At 38.3% G+C, this 15011-nt stretch overlaps 1 protein-coding gene and 1 non-coding gene across 2 annotated transcripts in view; both read right to left on the bottom strand.

Annotated features, from left to right (window-relative positions):
- Nucleotides 1-15011, bottom strand: part of PDE11A (phosphodiesterase 11A) — a 482125-nt gene that overhangs the window by 279913 nt on the left and 187201 nt on the right. Inside the window, exon 3 of the mRNA XM_058300593.2 lies at nucleotides 2759-2848. Coding sequence (XP_058156576.1) covers nucleotides 2759-2848 — 90 coding nt within the window. The remainder of the gene's footprint in view (nucleotides 1-2758; nucleotides 2849-15011) is intronic.
- On the bottom strand, nucleotides 9783-9886 carry LOC111760088 (U6 spliceosomal RNA). Its single transcript, XR_002793885.2, has one exon. It is a non-coding gene; the product is annotated as a U6 spliceosomal RNA (small nuclear RNA).

Raw genomic sequence — 15011 nt, 5'->3', positions numbered from 1 at the left:
CTCTAAAGAGAGAATGTGAAAATGGACTAAGGGCCATGGGTTACACTATGGTCCTAAAGCAAAGAGAAATGTCAGGAGGTAAAAACAGTTTTAAGTATATCTTGACTGGCATTTGGACAGCAAAGCACTGTGAGAGGACAATGTGCAATAATATGTTCAATTATAACAGTAAAAATGAAGCAAGTGTCTGAATAATTACAAACAAAATTTCTTGTTATTAAGGGGGAAACATTATTTCCTTAATTATCCAGACTATTTCTCCAGATCGATCATATTTACTGAACAATTATTTAACTTTTCAATTTGTTGTGACTGTGTGGATAGAGCCCCTGGGATCTATATACAAGAATATTTATTTCAGAGGAAAAACTAATTGTGTCTTGAGTCTTGCACTGAAAAATCACATTATAGTAATTTTATTGTTTCTAATTAAAAATTGCTGCTTTGCTAACAAGTGATGGAAGTTTTACAAAAACAATGCAGACCAGCTCCAGAATAGGAAAAAAAAGAGAAGAAACTCTAGGATTGTATCCCATTCAGCAGACACTGGAAACATTTCACATAGACATTGAATGCCTCCTCCTTCCTGGAAAGTTTTCTTTACCAACCTTCTAGAATACAAGCATCTCCATTTTTTTCTTCCTTTCTCTACTGTCCTTTTTCTCCTTGCCTCAACTCTTTATCTACACATTCTCCTCCAGATTAATCCCTCTGGTTCCCTGGCTTTCAATATCATTTATATGCTGATGGTTTCCAAATCTTAATCTCCACTCCTGACATCTCCCCAAAACCAGATTTCGGTATCCAAGAGTTTACTTACCAGCTGCACAAGCCAAAATTCTCTTTCACTCATTTCCCACATCAGTGGGCCCTAGAGATTTCACTACTGTTCTTTAAAAATCGGTTGTCATTTCTCAATGCCCCAGTCCCAGCACATTATTTCTTGACAGCAATAGAATCCTCTCTTAACGCCTCTGCCTGATTTCAATCTTCTCTCCCCATCCCCAGCCAGATTATTGTCTCCACCAGAGCAAGAGTTATCTCTTTCAAAAGTAAACCAGGCTCCCTGCTCCAAATCATCTAATTGTTTTCCATCACACAGAAAAAAAGCTGAAGTCCTTGTCATGCCCACAGTCCGGTCCACCATCTGGCCCCTGGCTCACTTCCTGCCCTCGTTTCCTTGCACTCTCACTCTCTCTCTCTGCTCTACTATACAGAAGTCTTCTACCCCAGGCCTTTGCACTGGATGTTTCCCTTGTCTGGCACACTCATTCCAGATGTTTATGTGGCTTTGCTCCTTCATTTCATTCAGGTCTTTGACCATATATCAGCTCCTTCTACAGATTTTCTTGATCACTCCCTAAAATAAGCACAACTGCCTTTCTCCAACCATCTCTAGCCCCTTAACTCACTGTATTTTTCTTTATAACATTTATCACTACCTGATACTACGCTATTTTTTTATTTGTTTACTTGTCTATTATCTATTGCTCCTGCTAGAAAAGTAAGCTTCATGAAGACAGGGACTTCAGATGGACAGTGAGTGAAGAGTAGCTTCCAGTAAATTTTGTTGAATAAATAAATGAATTGCACAATGCCCTGAGCCTCTGTTAAAGATCAAAATGTAGTTGAAGAGGAGGACCACAGATAAATATTATAATATAGTATGATAAATATCTGCAGTAGAACAATGGCAGTACATGCAAGAAAAATAATAAAAGGAAGAAGGGAAGATTAAGAGGAAGGCTGCGCTGTCTTGAAGGCTATGCAAGGCAGGTGGCAGTAGGAGAATGAAGGGAGACATGAAGGCATTGAGGCAGAGGGAGAAATGTGGCTAAAGACCTGAGAAAGTGAAACAGATTGTTGTCTGGAAATTTTGGGGACTCTATTGCTGGCATGCCAGTGAAAGGAGGAGAATAGTAAACATGGGGCCAAAGATAAAAACAAGATCCAGGGCAGAGAAGAGGTATGTATGCCACGCTAAGGAAGATGGCCATAGTACTCAATATTTTATCTGTTTATTGTGAAATATGCATAAATCAAAATGCTTAGCAAATAAATGTTTTTATCAGTTTGATTACCAGATTAATTGAGGGCTTCAAACCTTTTCGAACATCTTCTTGTTAAGTAAGTGTTCCAGTAAATTCCCTCTACTTAAAAGTAGAGTGAGCCTAATATAACTTAATCTCTCTTAGAAACTTCAGTGGTTTTTTTGGAGGGACATTGATCTTTGGCTTTAAATTATTTAGTGCTATATCTGGTGACAGTATAGGAAATTCAATCCCTCTAGGCACATTTCTTTATAATTTTTATAATACAGTGTTTGCATTATTGTCCCAAGTATCTGCCATGCCAGTCCAGGAAAACTTTCAATGTGAAAAAAAAATCTGTGAGTGTGGTGAAAACATATTTGTAACGTTTCTTACTCCTTAAAGAAGCTAAATTGCAAAAACATCGCTAAATAATAGTATTGTTTCAAAGGTATAAGTAATATATCTGCTGACTAATAGTATAGATTTGAAATTAATTTCCTTTTTAAAAGAAGCTGACGCTATTTCCTACAAACAGCTACAGAGAATTTGTATCCATTTCCATTTAGGTTTATTGCTGAAAGGGTATTATCAACCATAGACTTCATGGATTATACAAGTAAAAAAGATTCCTGGAGTATTCAAAGATCATCTGCTGTTTTAAGAAGACATAATGACTCACACAAAGCAGAAAGACAGAGCTTTGAGGGTTGTTTTTTTCTACTCACTCTGCTTCTTTCATATTCCTTCCTTGAGGCAGCAAAGAGCTGAGCATTAGATATGGCGATTCCACAAAATGGAAGATACATCTGCATAACCTGGGGGCAAAGAGAGCATGAAGACCATTAAAACATTGCAGAAGCAAGTCCACATTTCTGGCATAGGCCTGATGGCAATACTTTCTTTTCAACCCTAGGGACTGACCACAGCGTTGTTATTACTAGTATCTTAACTTCAGAAGGGGTATTTTTTCAGATGGTCTAAATGAAGCTTTAAACCTGGGACATTCACATGTATGAGACAAAGTGAAACAACAGACCGGGAGGCCTACGATACAGGAACTGTGTCTAATCATCTTTGTATTCCTTCTTTGAGAAATGAAAACAAATAAATGAATGAATTGTAAAAAGCTATAATTTAAAGCAAGTGCCAAAACTCACAGTTGGCAGTAGGCAGGATGTAAATAAATTCATTTGTACATCTATGTCTGAGGCAGAGATCCCAACTTGAACCTACACCTCTATCAGTGTCTAGATTTAGGTGTGCCTGGTGGGATGCGCCCAGCGGGAATAGATGCCAGAGTGCGCAAAGGCCTTCTGCAAAAGAGCTCAAACTGTGTCCACGGCTGTGTTGGCAAACTGCACATAAATACCACCTGATTGGGTGGTCCTTCGGAAGCCTCCTTGAGGAAAGGCTGCAGAGCCTTCAAAAAGAACTCCTCCTACGGAAGGATACAGCTAGGTTTGAAAGGCCTGTAACAAAACCTTTCTCATCAAAGAGTTGTCCCTCCCTTCATCTCTCCTCCCTCCGTCTCACACCTCTGTCACTTTACCGCCCGATGAAGAGGCACATTGAGCAAACAGAGCAGTTCCTGCTGTGCCCTGCAGAGGGCAGTGCAGGGCTCACAGTGGGGAGGGCACGACCTTGGCAGGCACAGACCTTCTCAGGAACTTGCATGAGACACCCGGACAAAAGATGAAAGACAATTCATAATTGCTACCATTTCTTTTCTATTAAAACCTTGTTTTGACTATTTAGGCATGCTCAACTCTGACCTGGGGGCCCTGAAAGAATTTTTGAACTCTGTGGGAGCTAAAGAAATGATATCATTCTGGGATCAGTAGTAAGAAGAGGTGCAAGAATCAATGAGGTGATTTTTACAGATCTTTTCAGACTAAATTTCTTCACTGAATTCAATTCGAAGTGAAATAATATTTAATGAGGACCTGTTATGCACCTGGCACTCTCACTTCATTTCCTTATTTGAATATCACATCAGTTCTTCATGGAGGAATATTATGTACATTTATGAGGAAACTCAGTAACTTGCTCAGCTCACACAGGAACTCAGATCATCTTATTCTCCAACTGATGAACATTCTTTACAACATGCTGCCTTCTAGAACTAGATGTTCTTTCTGTCACCCCCTTGTTCCCCTTCCTTCCAACTCCCCCTCATGCCTTAGGAAGTTTGTTGATAAGCCAGCACAAAGCTGTTAGCATGCGTTGCCAGATATTCTGCCAGAATTTCCCTGCTTTTAGCCAGAATGGGACCACTTTCAACATCACCTACACAAACAGAAAACACTTTCTTTGCAGTTTCCTGCTTTTACTCAGCCATGAGGAAATGACAGACGGAGGTGAAGGGAAGGGGAGACATGGGTTACTGATCTCAACTCTCTACTACCTCTTCCTCTCTCTCTCTGTCTCTCTCATTTTGTCTACAGAGGCCACATTTAAGGTGGTTTGTAGGTTAAGCAAGTAGGAAGAAAAGGGTAACCAAGAGATCACGTGAAATGTTTTCTAATATACCTTAGGTTTGCTTCAGTTCATTTTTTTTTTTAAAGATTTATTTATTTTTATTTAATTCCCCCCCCTTCCCCTGGTTGTCTGCTCTCTGTGTCTATTTGCTGCGTCTTGTTTCTTTTGTCCGCTTCTGTTGTCGTCAGCGCACGGGAAGTGTGGGTGGCGCCATTCCTGGGCAGGCTGCACTTTCTTTCGCGCTGGGCGGCTCTCCTTACGGGGCGCACTCCTTGCGCGTGGGGCTCCCCTACGCGGGGGACACCCCTGCGTGGCAGGGCACTCCTTGTACGCATCAACACTGTGCATGGGCCAGCTCCACACGGGTCAAGGAGGCCCGGGGTTTGAACCACGGACCTCCCATGTGGTAGACGGACGTCCTAACCACTGGGCCAAGTCCATTTCCCTTCAGTTCATTTATAATACCAACATTTACTGAGCCTCAGGCATTGCGTATAATTAAAAACAATCTGAATTTTCAATCAGATGAACCTTGTCCTTTTTATGCCTTTTCTGTGTGAAATGCAACAAGTCATTTAACCTCTCTAAACCTATTTCTTTATCTTCAAAATGCCATGTTTTATTGGGTAATCTTTCTTTGTATTTTAAGGAGGTACTGGGGATTGAACCCAACACCTTGCACATGGGAAGCAGGCACTCAAACCACTGAGCTATACCCACTCCTCTCTGGGGTTTTTTTAGTTCTAATATCTGGTGATTCAAATAATTATAAAAATCAGCTCGCCACAACATTCTATTTGCTAGAGAAAAAAAATAATCCAGTAAACATTTCTAGCTTATACTGAACAAATAATCATCAATAACATCAATAATTAACACTGACAAAGCCCTTGCTATGTTTTAGTTATGTGTCACGTATGATGCTAAATATTTCATATGCAGTAGGTTCTTTGATCCTCACAACCATATATGGTATACCAATAGTTGCAGTTTTTAGATGAGAAACTAAAGCTTTAAGAACTTATCCAAAGTTGCTGGAAGATAATTTTCCATGTATTTCTCATGTTTCTGTGTGTGTCTTGCAAGCAGTGACCCTGGCTCTATCTTTTCCAGGATGTCTGAATTGTAAACAGCATTGGAAGATAGAGATGTAGTCTCCTTTGAGAGCAAAGGCCAGAATTGTTTACTATCCAGTGTTGGAAAGATAATCTTACCCTCTGGTACAGAGGTCAGGTGGGTTTACTGTCCATTAGAAAAGATTTGGGGAAGCAGATGTGGCTCAAGCATGTTGTGGCACCCACCTACAACATGGGAGGTCCTGGGTTTGGTTCCTTGTGCCTCCTAAAGAAGACTAGCAAGACAGCTAGTTGATGTGACAGGCTGGCATGGCAAACTGACACAATGAGCTGATGCAACAGGATGACACAACAAGGAAACACAATGAGGAAATATAATGAGAGACACAACAAGCAGGGAATGGAAGTGGCTCAAGCAATTGGGTGCCATCCCTGCACATGGGAGTCCTGGGTTCGGTTTCCCAGTGCCCTGTAAAAAGAAGACAAACAGACACAGAGAGCACACAACAAACAGACACAGAAAGCAGACAGCGAGGACAAACAACAAGAGTGGGGGTGGGGGGGGGAGAAATAAATAAACAAATCTTTTAAAAAAATGGTTTGGGCTCCCTGCATTTGTGCTTCCTCTCCTATAATGCAATCTATTGTACGTACAGGTATCACCTCTCAGCATTGTCCTGTGGGAAATGAGAATCAGGAAACTGGCACAAAGGTTAACATCTTGACTAATGCCATTGCTAAGAGTAATAAACCATCCTTTGTTTTTTCTAATCCAGGAGTCTTGTATCTTCTACCTATGTCCAAGAAACTGTGGCAGGCTAATATATTGGTTTGCATGTAAGGTAAAATCTCATATCCTTCATGTTCTTGACATGGCCTCCTAGCTGTTAGGTGGCAAAACTGGATTTTGAACCCAAGCAGTCTGACCCTACTTCTTAAATTCTCCTTCTTACCATCTTCTTAATGTCTCTTTTTCTCTTGCCTCCCAAGGTAATGTATATTCTTCATATCATCAGTATGATGGCTCAGTTAACTGCAACATGATAAGGTAGAATGCTGGACTAGAACTAGATTCTTTCAGTGTATGAGCAGTCATTAAGAGAGGTAAATACAACTTCAGAAGTTGAAAGAAGTTCTGGTATAGTTGAAATTACCTGGTTTCTAGAGATACAGGGCAAAAAACTTCAGGTATAACCTGTCTGGCAGCTGGTTTAGAGAAATCCTCAGCGGATAATAGGCTACTCAGGTGCCAGAGTGTGGTTATGAAGACCAGAGGAGAAGCAATGTTCAAACAGATGACAAGCTGCTTTAAGAGAGCTCATCATCAGGTGGTAGGGCCCCAGCCTCTAGGTGGAAGTTCAAGGATCAGTCACATTCTCGGTGTGTGTGTAGTGGTGAACAGGAAAGGGGGAGAAGGGAGAATTGTGAGAAAAAGGAAGGGTCCAAGTCAGCCAGCAGTTGAGGATCTAGGCCAAGTTTGGCATGTGAATGGGTTGGATAGCAAGGCTCAGGAATGAGGCTGAAGAAGCCCACGTAGCAATGTGGAGCACAACTTTTGTCAAGCCATAGAGTTGATCCTAGATTGGGACTATGGTAGAGCAGAGCCTACAGGTAAGAATCCTGTGGTGTGGCTCCAGTTGGGTAGTAGGAAATGATTTAGGGACTGGGAACTGGGTTGTATTAGATGCTAGAGGGCCCCACTCTGATGCCCCAAGAAGCTGGGAGCAGCCCAAGATGACACTGTCAGTAAATGACAAATCTCCTAATCCTCATCCAATCATGTTTCTGCTAAACTTAGATTTAGTCTAAAATTTTCCAATTTGCAAAGTTTTTCCAAATAGTATATGATATTTTTGTGAATATAATAATGTACCATCAGGAAAGCATGTAAGTCAGATTCATCTCATTCATTCTTCAGCAGACGCCTCGGTGTCTGACAGAACACCCTTCAATTCACTACTGACAGATGAGTGGTATTTATTGGTCTTGACCTTAAGGAAAAGGAACTCCACAAATTTGTTTCCATTTTAAATGTCTAACAAATGTTACTTTGATGAAATTTTCTTAAATAAATGTAAAAAAAAAAATCCTCGTGTCATAACATCACTCCAATTCTTATTCTTCAGGGGAGAAGGAAAACAATAACACACTATGCTAATTTAAGACAATTATGAAACATTTAACATGGCATTTTAAATGGCAAGAGAGACTCATGCTGTCTTATTTTGTGTACTCTAATTTATCACATTAATGCTTCTATAGCAGCATCCAAACAAAAGTGAATGGCAAAACTCAACATCCTACTCACTGTACTTGGAAAGTACAGATCAGCTCAATTTAGCAAAAGTTGCCTGACTGCCTTTTCTCATGTCAGGCCCTGGGTTGACAATGCAGGATGTATGATAAATTACATGACTCCATCATTGCTCCCAAGAAATTTACCACCTAATTTAAAAAAAAAAATTTTTATTACAGTAGTTGTGAATTTACAAAACAATCATGCACATGTGTAGAATTCCCATACACCAACCCTTCACCAACACACTACACCATTGTGGAACATTTGTTACAGATTATGAGGTAACATCATCAGACTATTACCACTAATGATGGTCCACAGCACACATTTGGCATGTTTTTTCCATACAACCCCTGTTATTAACACAGTACATCTTTGGCATTGATGTAAGAATATTATAGTATTGCTGCTAACTATAGTCCATAGGTTGCATTAACTGTATTTTTTTCCATGCTTCTCCACATTACCACCATATGCAAAAGTGACATATATCCATTGTAGTTCAAAAAAGGACATTCTTGCATTTGTACTGTTAACTACAATTCTCATCCACCTCTGTGTTCTCTGTGCTATTTAGTCCCTAGATTATTCTCTAGCTTTCTTTCAACTGACATTTACATCCCTAAGTTACCCTTTTCAGCCACAATCCTATTTATAAACCAACTACTACTCACTATAATGTGTTATCATCAACTCTATCCATTTCCACACTTTTACAGTCAAGCTAATTAAAACTCCTACATACATTAAGCATCAGTACTCCTTTGCAGCCCTCCTCTTATCTCATAATAACCTATACTCTAGGTTTTTGGGGTTTTTGTTTGTTTGTTCTTTGATTTTTATTTTTTAAAGATACTTAAATTACATAGATGTTTCACACAAAATATAGGGGGTTCCCATAGGCCCCACTCCCTACACCTCCCACATTTTCCCACATTAACACATCATTCATTCGTGTGGTACATTTATAGCCTAGGTTTTAACTCCATGCATTTACTCTGCGTACTTAGTTCATATTAGAGGGACCATGCAATATTTGTCCTTTTGGGTCTGGCTTACTTCACTTAGCATAATGCCCTCAAGATTTATCCATGTTATCATGTTTCCCAATTTCATTTCTTCTTACTGCAGCATAGTGTTCCATCATATGTATATACCTATTTTGTTTATCCGTTCATTGGTTGATGGACACTTGGGTTGTTTCTCTCTTTTGGCAATTGTGACTAATGCTGCTATGAAAATCGGTGTGCAGATGTCTGTTCATATCACAGTTTTCAGTTATTCTGGATATATTCCTAGTAGAGGAATTGCTGGATCATATGGCAGTTCTATATTTAGCTTCCTGAGGAACCACCAAACTGTCTTCCACAGAGCCTGCACCATTTTACAATCCCACCAACAGTTAGGGAGAGTTCCTATTTCTCCACATCCTTTTCAACACTTATGGTTTTCTGTTTTTTAAATAATGGCCATTCTATGCAGTGTGAGATGATATTTCATTGTTGTTTTGATTTGCATTCCTTAATAACTAGTGATATTGAACATTTTTTGGCCATTTGTATTTCCTTTGGAGAATTATCTAGTCTTTTGCCCATTTTTATATTGGATTGCTTGCCCTTGTATTGTTGAGTTGTATGGTCTCTTTATATAGAATGGAAATAAAATCCTTATCAGATATGTGGTTTCCCAATATTTTCTCCCATTGAGTGAGGTGCTTTTTCACCTTTTTGATAAAGACCTTTAAATCCCAAGTGTTTAAGTTTGAGGGGGTTCCATTTATCAATGTTTTCTTCCATTGCTCTTGCTTTCAGCATATGGTTTAAGAATGTACCCCCTACTACCAGGTCTAGAAGATGTTTTCCTACATTTTCTTCTAGGAGCTTTATAGTTTTAGCTAAAAATATGGAACACTTCATGAATTTGCATGTCTTCCTTGCACAGGAGCCATGCTGATCTTCTCTGTATCAATCCAATTTTTCTGCAGTATATGTGCTGCCAAAGCGAGTACTTGCCACCTAATTTCCCCCCTCCACAATGGCTCTGTCTGTTTGCTCACTGTTTTTTCTCTCTGTCTGCTTGTTCTCTCCTTTGTTTTGTCTTTAGGAGGCACCAGGAACCAAACCTGGGGACTCACGTGTGGGAGGCGGGTGCCTAACTGCTTCAGCCACATCCACTTCCTGCTTATTTGTTTTTGCTCATTGTTCATTGCTTGTTCATTGTTTGTTCACTGTCTTGCTCATTGTTTTTGCTCATTGTCTGCTCGTTGTTTATTTGTCTTCTTTGGGAGGCACCAGGAACCGAACCGATCTCTCATGTGGGAGGTACGTGCCTAACTGCTTGAGCCACATCAGCTCCCACCACCTAGTTTTAATTGTATTTACAAGACAATTAGTAGTCAGCTCAATCTGTAGTTTTTAATGATAATATAGACTAAAGTTCAAATTTCTTAATTTGGCATTGAAAACCTTCAGAGATTTGGCCCAACTGTATCTCCCAATCTATACACTTTATGGTCCATATAAACTGGATGACTCCAGTTTATTACTCAAAAACAACCAAAATTCTACTATGGCTCTCCCATATGTATAACCTGGAATTCTTTTCTCTCTACCCTCCATTGCCATTTCTATCAAAATTCTGTTGATCATTTTTCAATTTGTTAAATTTATTATTTTGGTTACACATATTTAAGCGCATATTAAATAAAATATTGATTTAGAAAAATTGCTTTTTTTACATTCACATTTCATTGAAAAATTTATTTAAACATTTCACTTTTTAAACCAAGTAACATAGTTTTACAAAATAAAACTTACCTAAGTTGATTGAGATACAACACTTTTGGTGTAAAGTGTATATGATGCTCTTACTGACCATCTTATCCTTAGTCATAACATTAAGACCCTTGTTTTTCTTCATCCATCCTTTAGGTATATATTTATGAACTTCACAATATAGCCAATTAGTACGTATTGGGTTTTATAGTGATCATTAAAAAATGTGCTTATAATCATATTCAGCATCTGTAACTGTAAGCTAAAGGCTCTGGAAACAATTGCTAAAAGCTGTGTTAAATTTCTTCACTTCTTTTTTTTAGTGATTCAATCGCTATGGTTTTATTTTATTGATTTATTCCCCTTTCTACTAGATTCTATTCCATTTCTTTTATTTTAATAAATAAACTAGAATTTTTATGTTTATATGTTACCCTTTTTCCAAACAAGATAAAAACCTTGGACCACTTTAACTCTCAACAATAATATCTTGAAATAAATGTTACTTTTTTTCTAATTCTATCTTGTTTTGTTACTCCAAATTAGATATCACTGTTATTAACAGTCAATGTTGGTTTGGATTTACCCACATTCACTAATTTTTAAAAATCTCCATTCCTTCCAGCATCTTCTTCGTTCCTTGTGGAATAATCTTCTTTCTCTTTGAGGAAAATCTTTTAGACTATCCTTTAATTGGTGGTAAAAGCTTTTTCAAAATTTTTTATAGAACTGTCTTATTTTACCATCATTCTTAAAAGGTGGCATAGTGGGTGTACAGTTCTAGATGGACAGTTATTTTCCTCAGTATTTTGAAGATATTATTCCCCTATCATGTGCTGTTGATGCTGTTAAGGAGATAGCTGTGAATCTAATTCCTGTAGATGATCTGTCTTTGTCTCTGGTTTCCTTTCGAACATCTTTTTGTCTTAAGTGTTCTGTAGTTTCACTATGATGTGCCTGAGTTTAGATTTCTATTTATTCATACTTCTTAGAATTTGTTGGACTTTCTGAATTTGAGGATTCATTCTTTTTACCAATTCTGGAAAACAGTTAGCCACCATCACCATTTTTTTTTTCTTTTAAGATTTATTTATTAATTTATATCCCCCCACCCCCTTGTTTGAGTTTGCTCTCCATGCTCATCTTCTTTTAGGAGGCACTGGGAATGGAATCTGGGCCTCCCATGTGGGAGGGAGGTGCCCAATAGCTTCAGCCACATCTGCTCCCCATGATCACCCTTTTAAATATTGCCTCTTCCCTATATTTTCTATTCTTTCTTTCATGAACTCTAATTAGACATATATTAAATCTTCCAAATCTCTTACCTTCTTTTCTGTATTTTCCATTTCTTTGTCTCTCTGGGCTGAACTCCAGAAATTTCTTCAAATCTTTTTTTCTGGCTCCTAGGTTAGTATTGGTTGTGTTTTTATTTCCAATTTGGTTCTTGCAATCTGCTTTGTCATGTCATAGTTGCTTTTTATTTCCCAAATTTGTACCTTTTCTTTATTTCTCCATATGATTAATTCAATAATTCCAATAGCTGAAAATTTCATGAGACTGAATCTGCTGGCTTTTTCTCACGATCCTTTGTTTCCTTGTTTGATAATATTTTTTTAATTGTGGGTCCATGTTTGATGGTACTTTACTAATGGAAATTCTTTGAGGCCTGATTTGAAGATGCAATTCTCCAAAGGGGAATTGTTCCACCTAATGCTAAGAACACTTTTGATTTAAAATTTTTAAAAATAAATTATCCGCTTGAGATTTTTCAGACAACAGGGTACTAAACCTACAATGTGGCTAGCTTTGAGTTTTGCCTTCAAACTCAGAGATTTCTCTTTCACCTAATATTAATCAAGTTTTTATTGTCACCATCTGTGTGGCAGTATTTTTTTGAGTTTACACTTTGACTGAGGTCTTGTTTTTACGGTCATAACTTGATATGTCCTGTCAGGCTACACATCCTGGGTAGGTTCTATACTTTATCTTGTATCCCCCATGTCCCAATGTGACTAGCAAATTGAAAACAATGCAAAGTCACTAAGGATTGGCAAAGGCCCCCCAGGGAAGCTGACAATTTCAAAATTTGCTTAGGTTTCTGTTTTCATTTTTGGCCACTACAAGTTCCCTTACTTTAAGATTAAAACAACAATATTTTTAGTCAGCACTTTTAGTTGTTTTTGGCATAGAGTTGTTCAGATTGTCTAGTCTGCCATATTATCAGTCCTAGAACCTCCATCTTACCTTTAAAACTAGTTGAATTACACTTATATATTCTTCAGTGCACCATATATAATTGGTTCCTTTGCTGATTACCTATAACTCATCCAACATTCTTCATTATATGAATCTACCTATGAGCATATCATTACCCTTAATATATTATAGATTATGGACTTTTTAGTCCTATAGTGTTTAGCCAGTGCCTGATATGTAATGGAAATTCAAGAAATATTTTGGAAATGTGGACGTAGAAGGAAAGAAGGGAGGGAAGAAGGGAGAGTGGAATGAAGGGAGACAGGGAGGTGGGAGGGGGAAAAAAGGAGGAACAATGGAAAGAAGAAAGTAACTTAGGAAGACCATCAAAAAGATATAATAAAAAATGGTGGCTATAGACAAATTTGTAGACAAATATTCCTCCATGGGAGGAATTGCACTGAGTGGCTGGAAAAGGATAAAAATAGTACCTAGAATTTTGAATTGATTCATGATATGTGGCTAGAAATTCGATATATTGACAAAAGTGGGGAAAGCATATCATATGGAAAGAAAAACTGTGGAGAAAGCACAAATGCAAGTGTGAAGAAGGCATGATGGAGGCAGAGAAGATAGAGAAGTAGTGAAAGTAACTCAGAATTAGTCATTCATTCCCTCTGCTCTGCTCTCATGGTACCTTATGCATACCTCTGTAAGAGCTCTGTACAGTATCTTAAAATAGGCAATATATTTGGCTCTGCTTCCTAGCAGCCAAAGCAAAGAGGAAAGTGCTCCTATGGCAAGAGTCATAGTGTTCATAAAATACATCCAAATAAGTTCAGAAGAACACAGCCTTTGAGAGGCAATTTTCCCATGGGTCCTTATAAAGATGATGCATAACATACTGCTTTGGACAATGTCCTTAGCCAGCCCTATGAGAAGAAGTATTGAGAACTGTTCCTTATAACACTCCTCAACGAGGGATGACTGAATAGATTAGCAATTCAAAATCACTTGACCAGTATTTGGCTCTGGACGGTATGATTGGATCCAAACAGTAATCATTATCATAAAGGTCTCTTTATCTATATTGAAGAACACACTTCACACTTGATACACTGGTGATAACAGTTTCTTTCTCCAAGTTCATTCAACTACTATAACAAATCCCTTCAGGCTGATTTGTACTTTTCCAGCCTCAAGCAAAGGCTTAACTGAATCACATAAGTCTCTAACATATATTGATTAATGATTACTGTGAATGGAGACAATATTGTACCTTTATGACTTATTGCACACCAAGAGAGGATCTTTATTTAAAAAAAGAATGATCTCCCCTATGTAAATTTTGTGGTATCACAATTTAACACTCTAGGTCCAGATTCAACTCCACTGTGGATACTCCTGGGACAATGTGATGCATTGAATTTCTAAATAAAAGCACAGGCGAAGGAGGGAGAGAAGAAGAAGCTGCAGTGCCATGGAAATGGGAGAGAATGCAAACAAAAATATTTTTACATCATTTTTTCAGCCTCAATGCAACAGATGTCTTTAAATATATATATATACTGCTCTGTTGTGCTCTTTCTAAAGCTTGCCCTTCCCTCCAAAAAAATTACTAATTTGGCCTTCACCGTCTAGCTTCTGAATGCCAAAAGGTCTAAAAGGCTTAATGACTAAGAAGCTAATGAGACTGTACACCCTTGTGCAGCATTTTTCAGCTTGAAAGCACTTTATGAACATTGGCTAATTAATCTTTACAACATCCCACTCAGAAAGGGAGTTAAACTGAAGATCATTAAACAGTGTGAAAAAGTCACTTTTGCCCTGGAAACTCATGAAAAGTATCACTAATAAGCATAAAATCTAAGCACTGGGACCTTCCATCAATGTACTAAAGAAGTAGGTACCCAACCTTTTTAAACTTGCAAACCACAGAGAAAGGCTATTAAAGCCCCATGGTTTGGTCTAGTACAATGATACATCATTAATAAAGAATGATGGAGGTCTCTACTGGATATGACCCGATGCCATCACCTTCACAGACGCCCCCCTTCTGGAAGGCAAAACAGCTTGAAGAGCCACATCACTGTCAGCCAAATTAATGGGTAAGAGTTTTTCCCACCATCATTCAGCATCTCCTTCCTTTGTACAG

Source organism: Dasypus novemcinctus, chromosome 7, assembly GCF_030445035.2.
Source record: "Dasypus novemcinctus isolate mDasNov1 chromosome 7, mDasNov1.1.hap2, whole genome shotgun sequence".
Taxonomy (NCBI): domain Eukaryota; kingdom Metazoa; phylum Chordata; class Mammalia; order Cingulata; family Dasypodidae; genus Dasypus; species Dasypus novemcinctus.
This window is presented reverse-complemented; position numbering and strand designations above follow the sequence as displayed.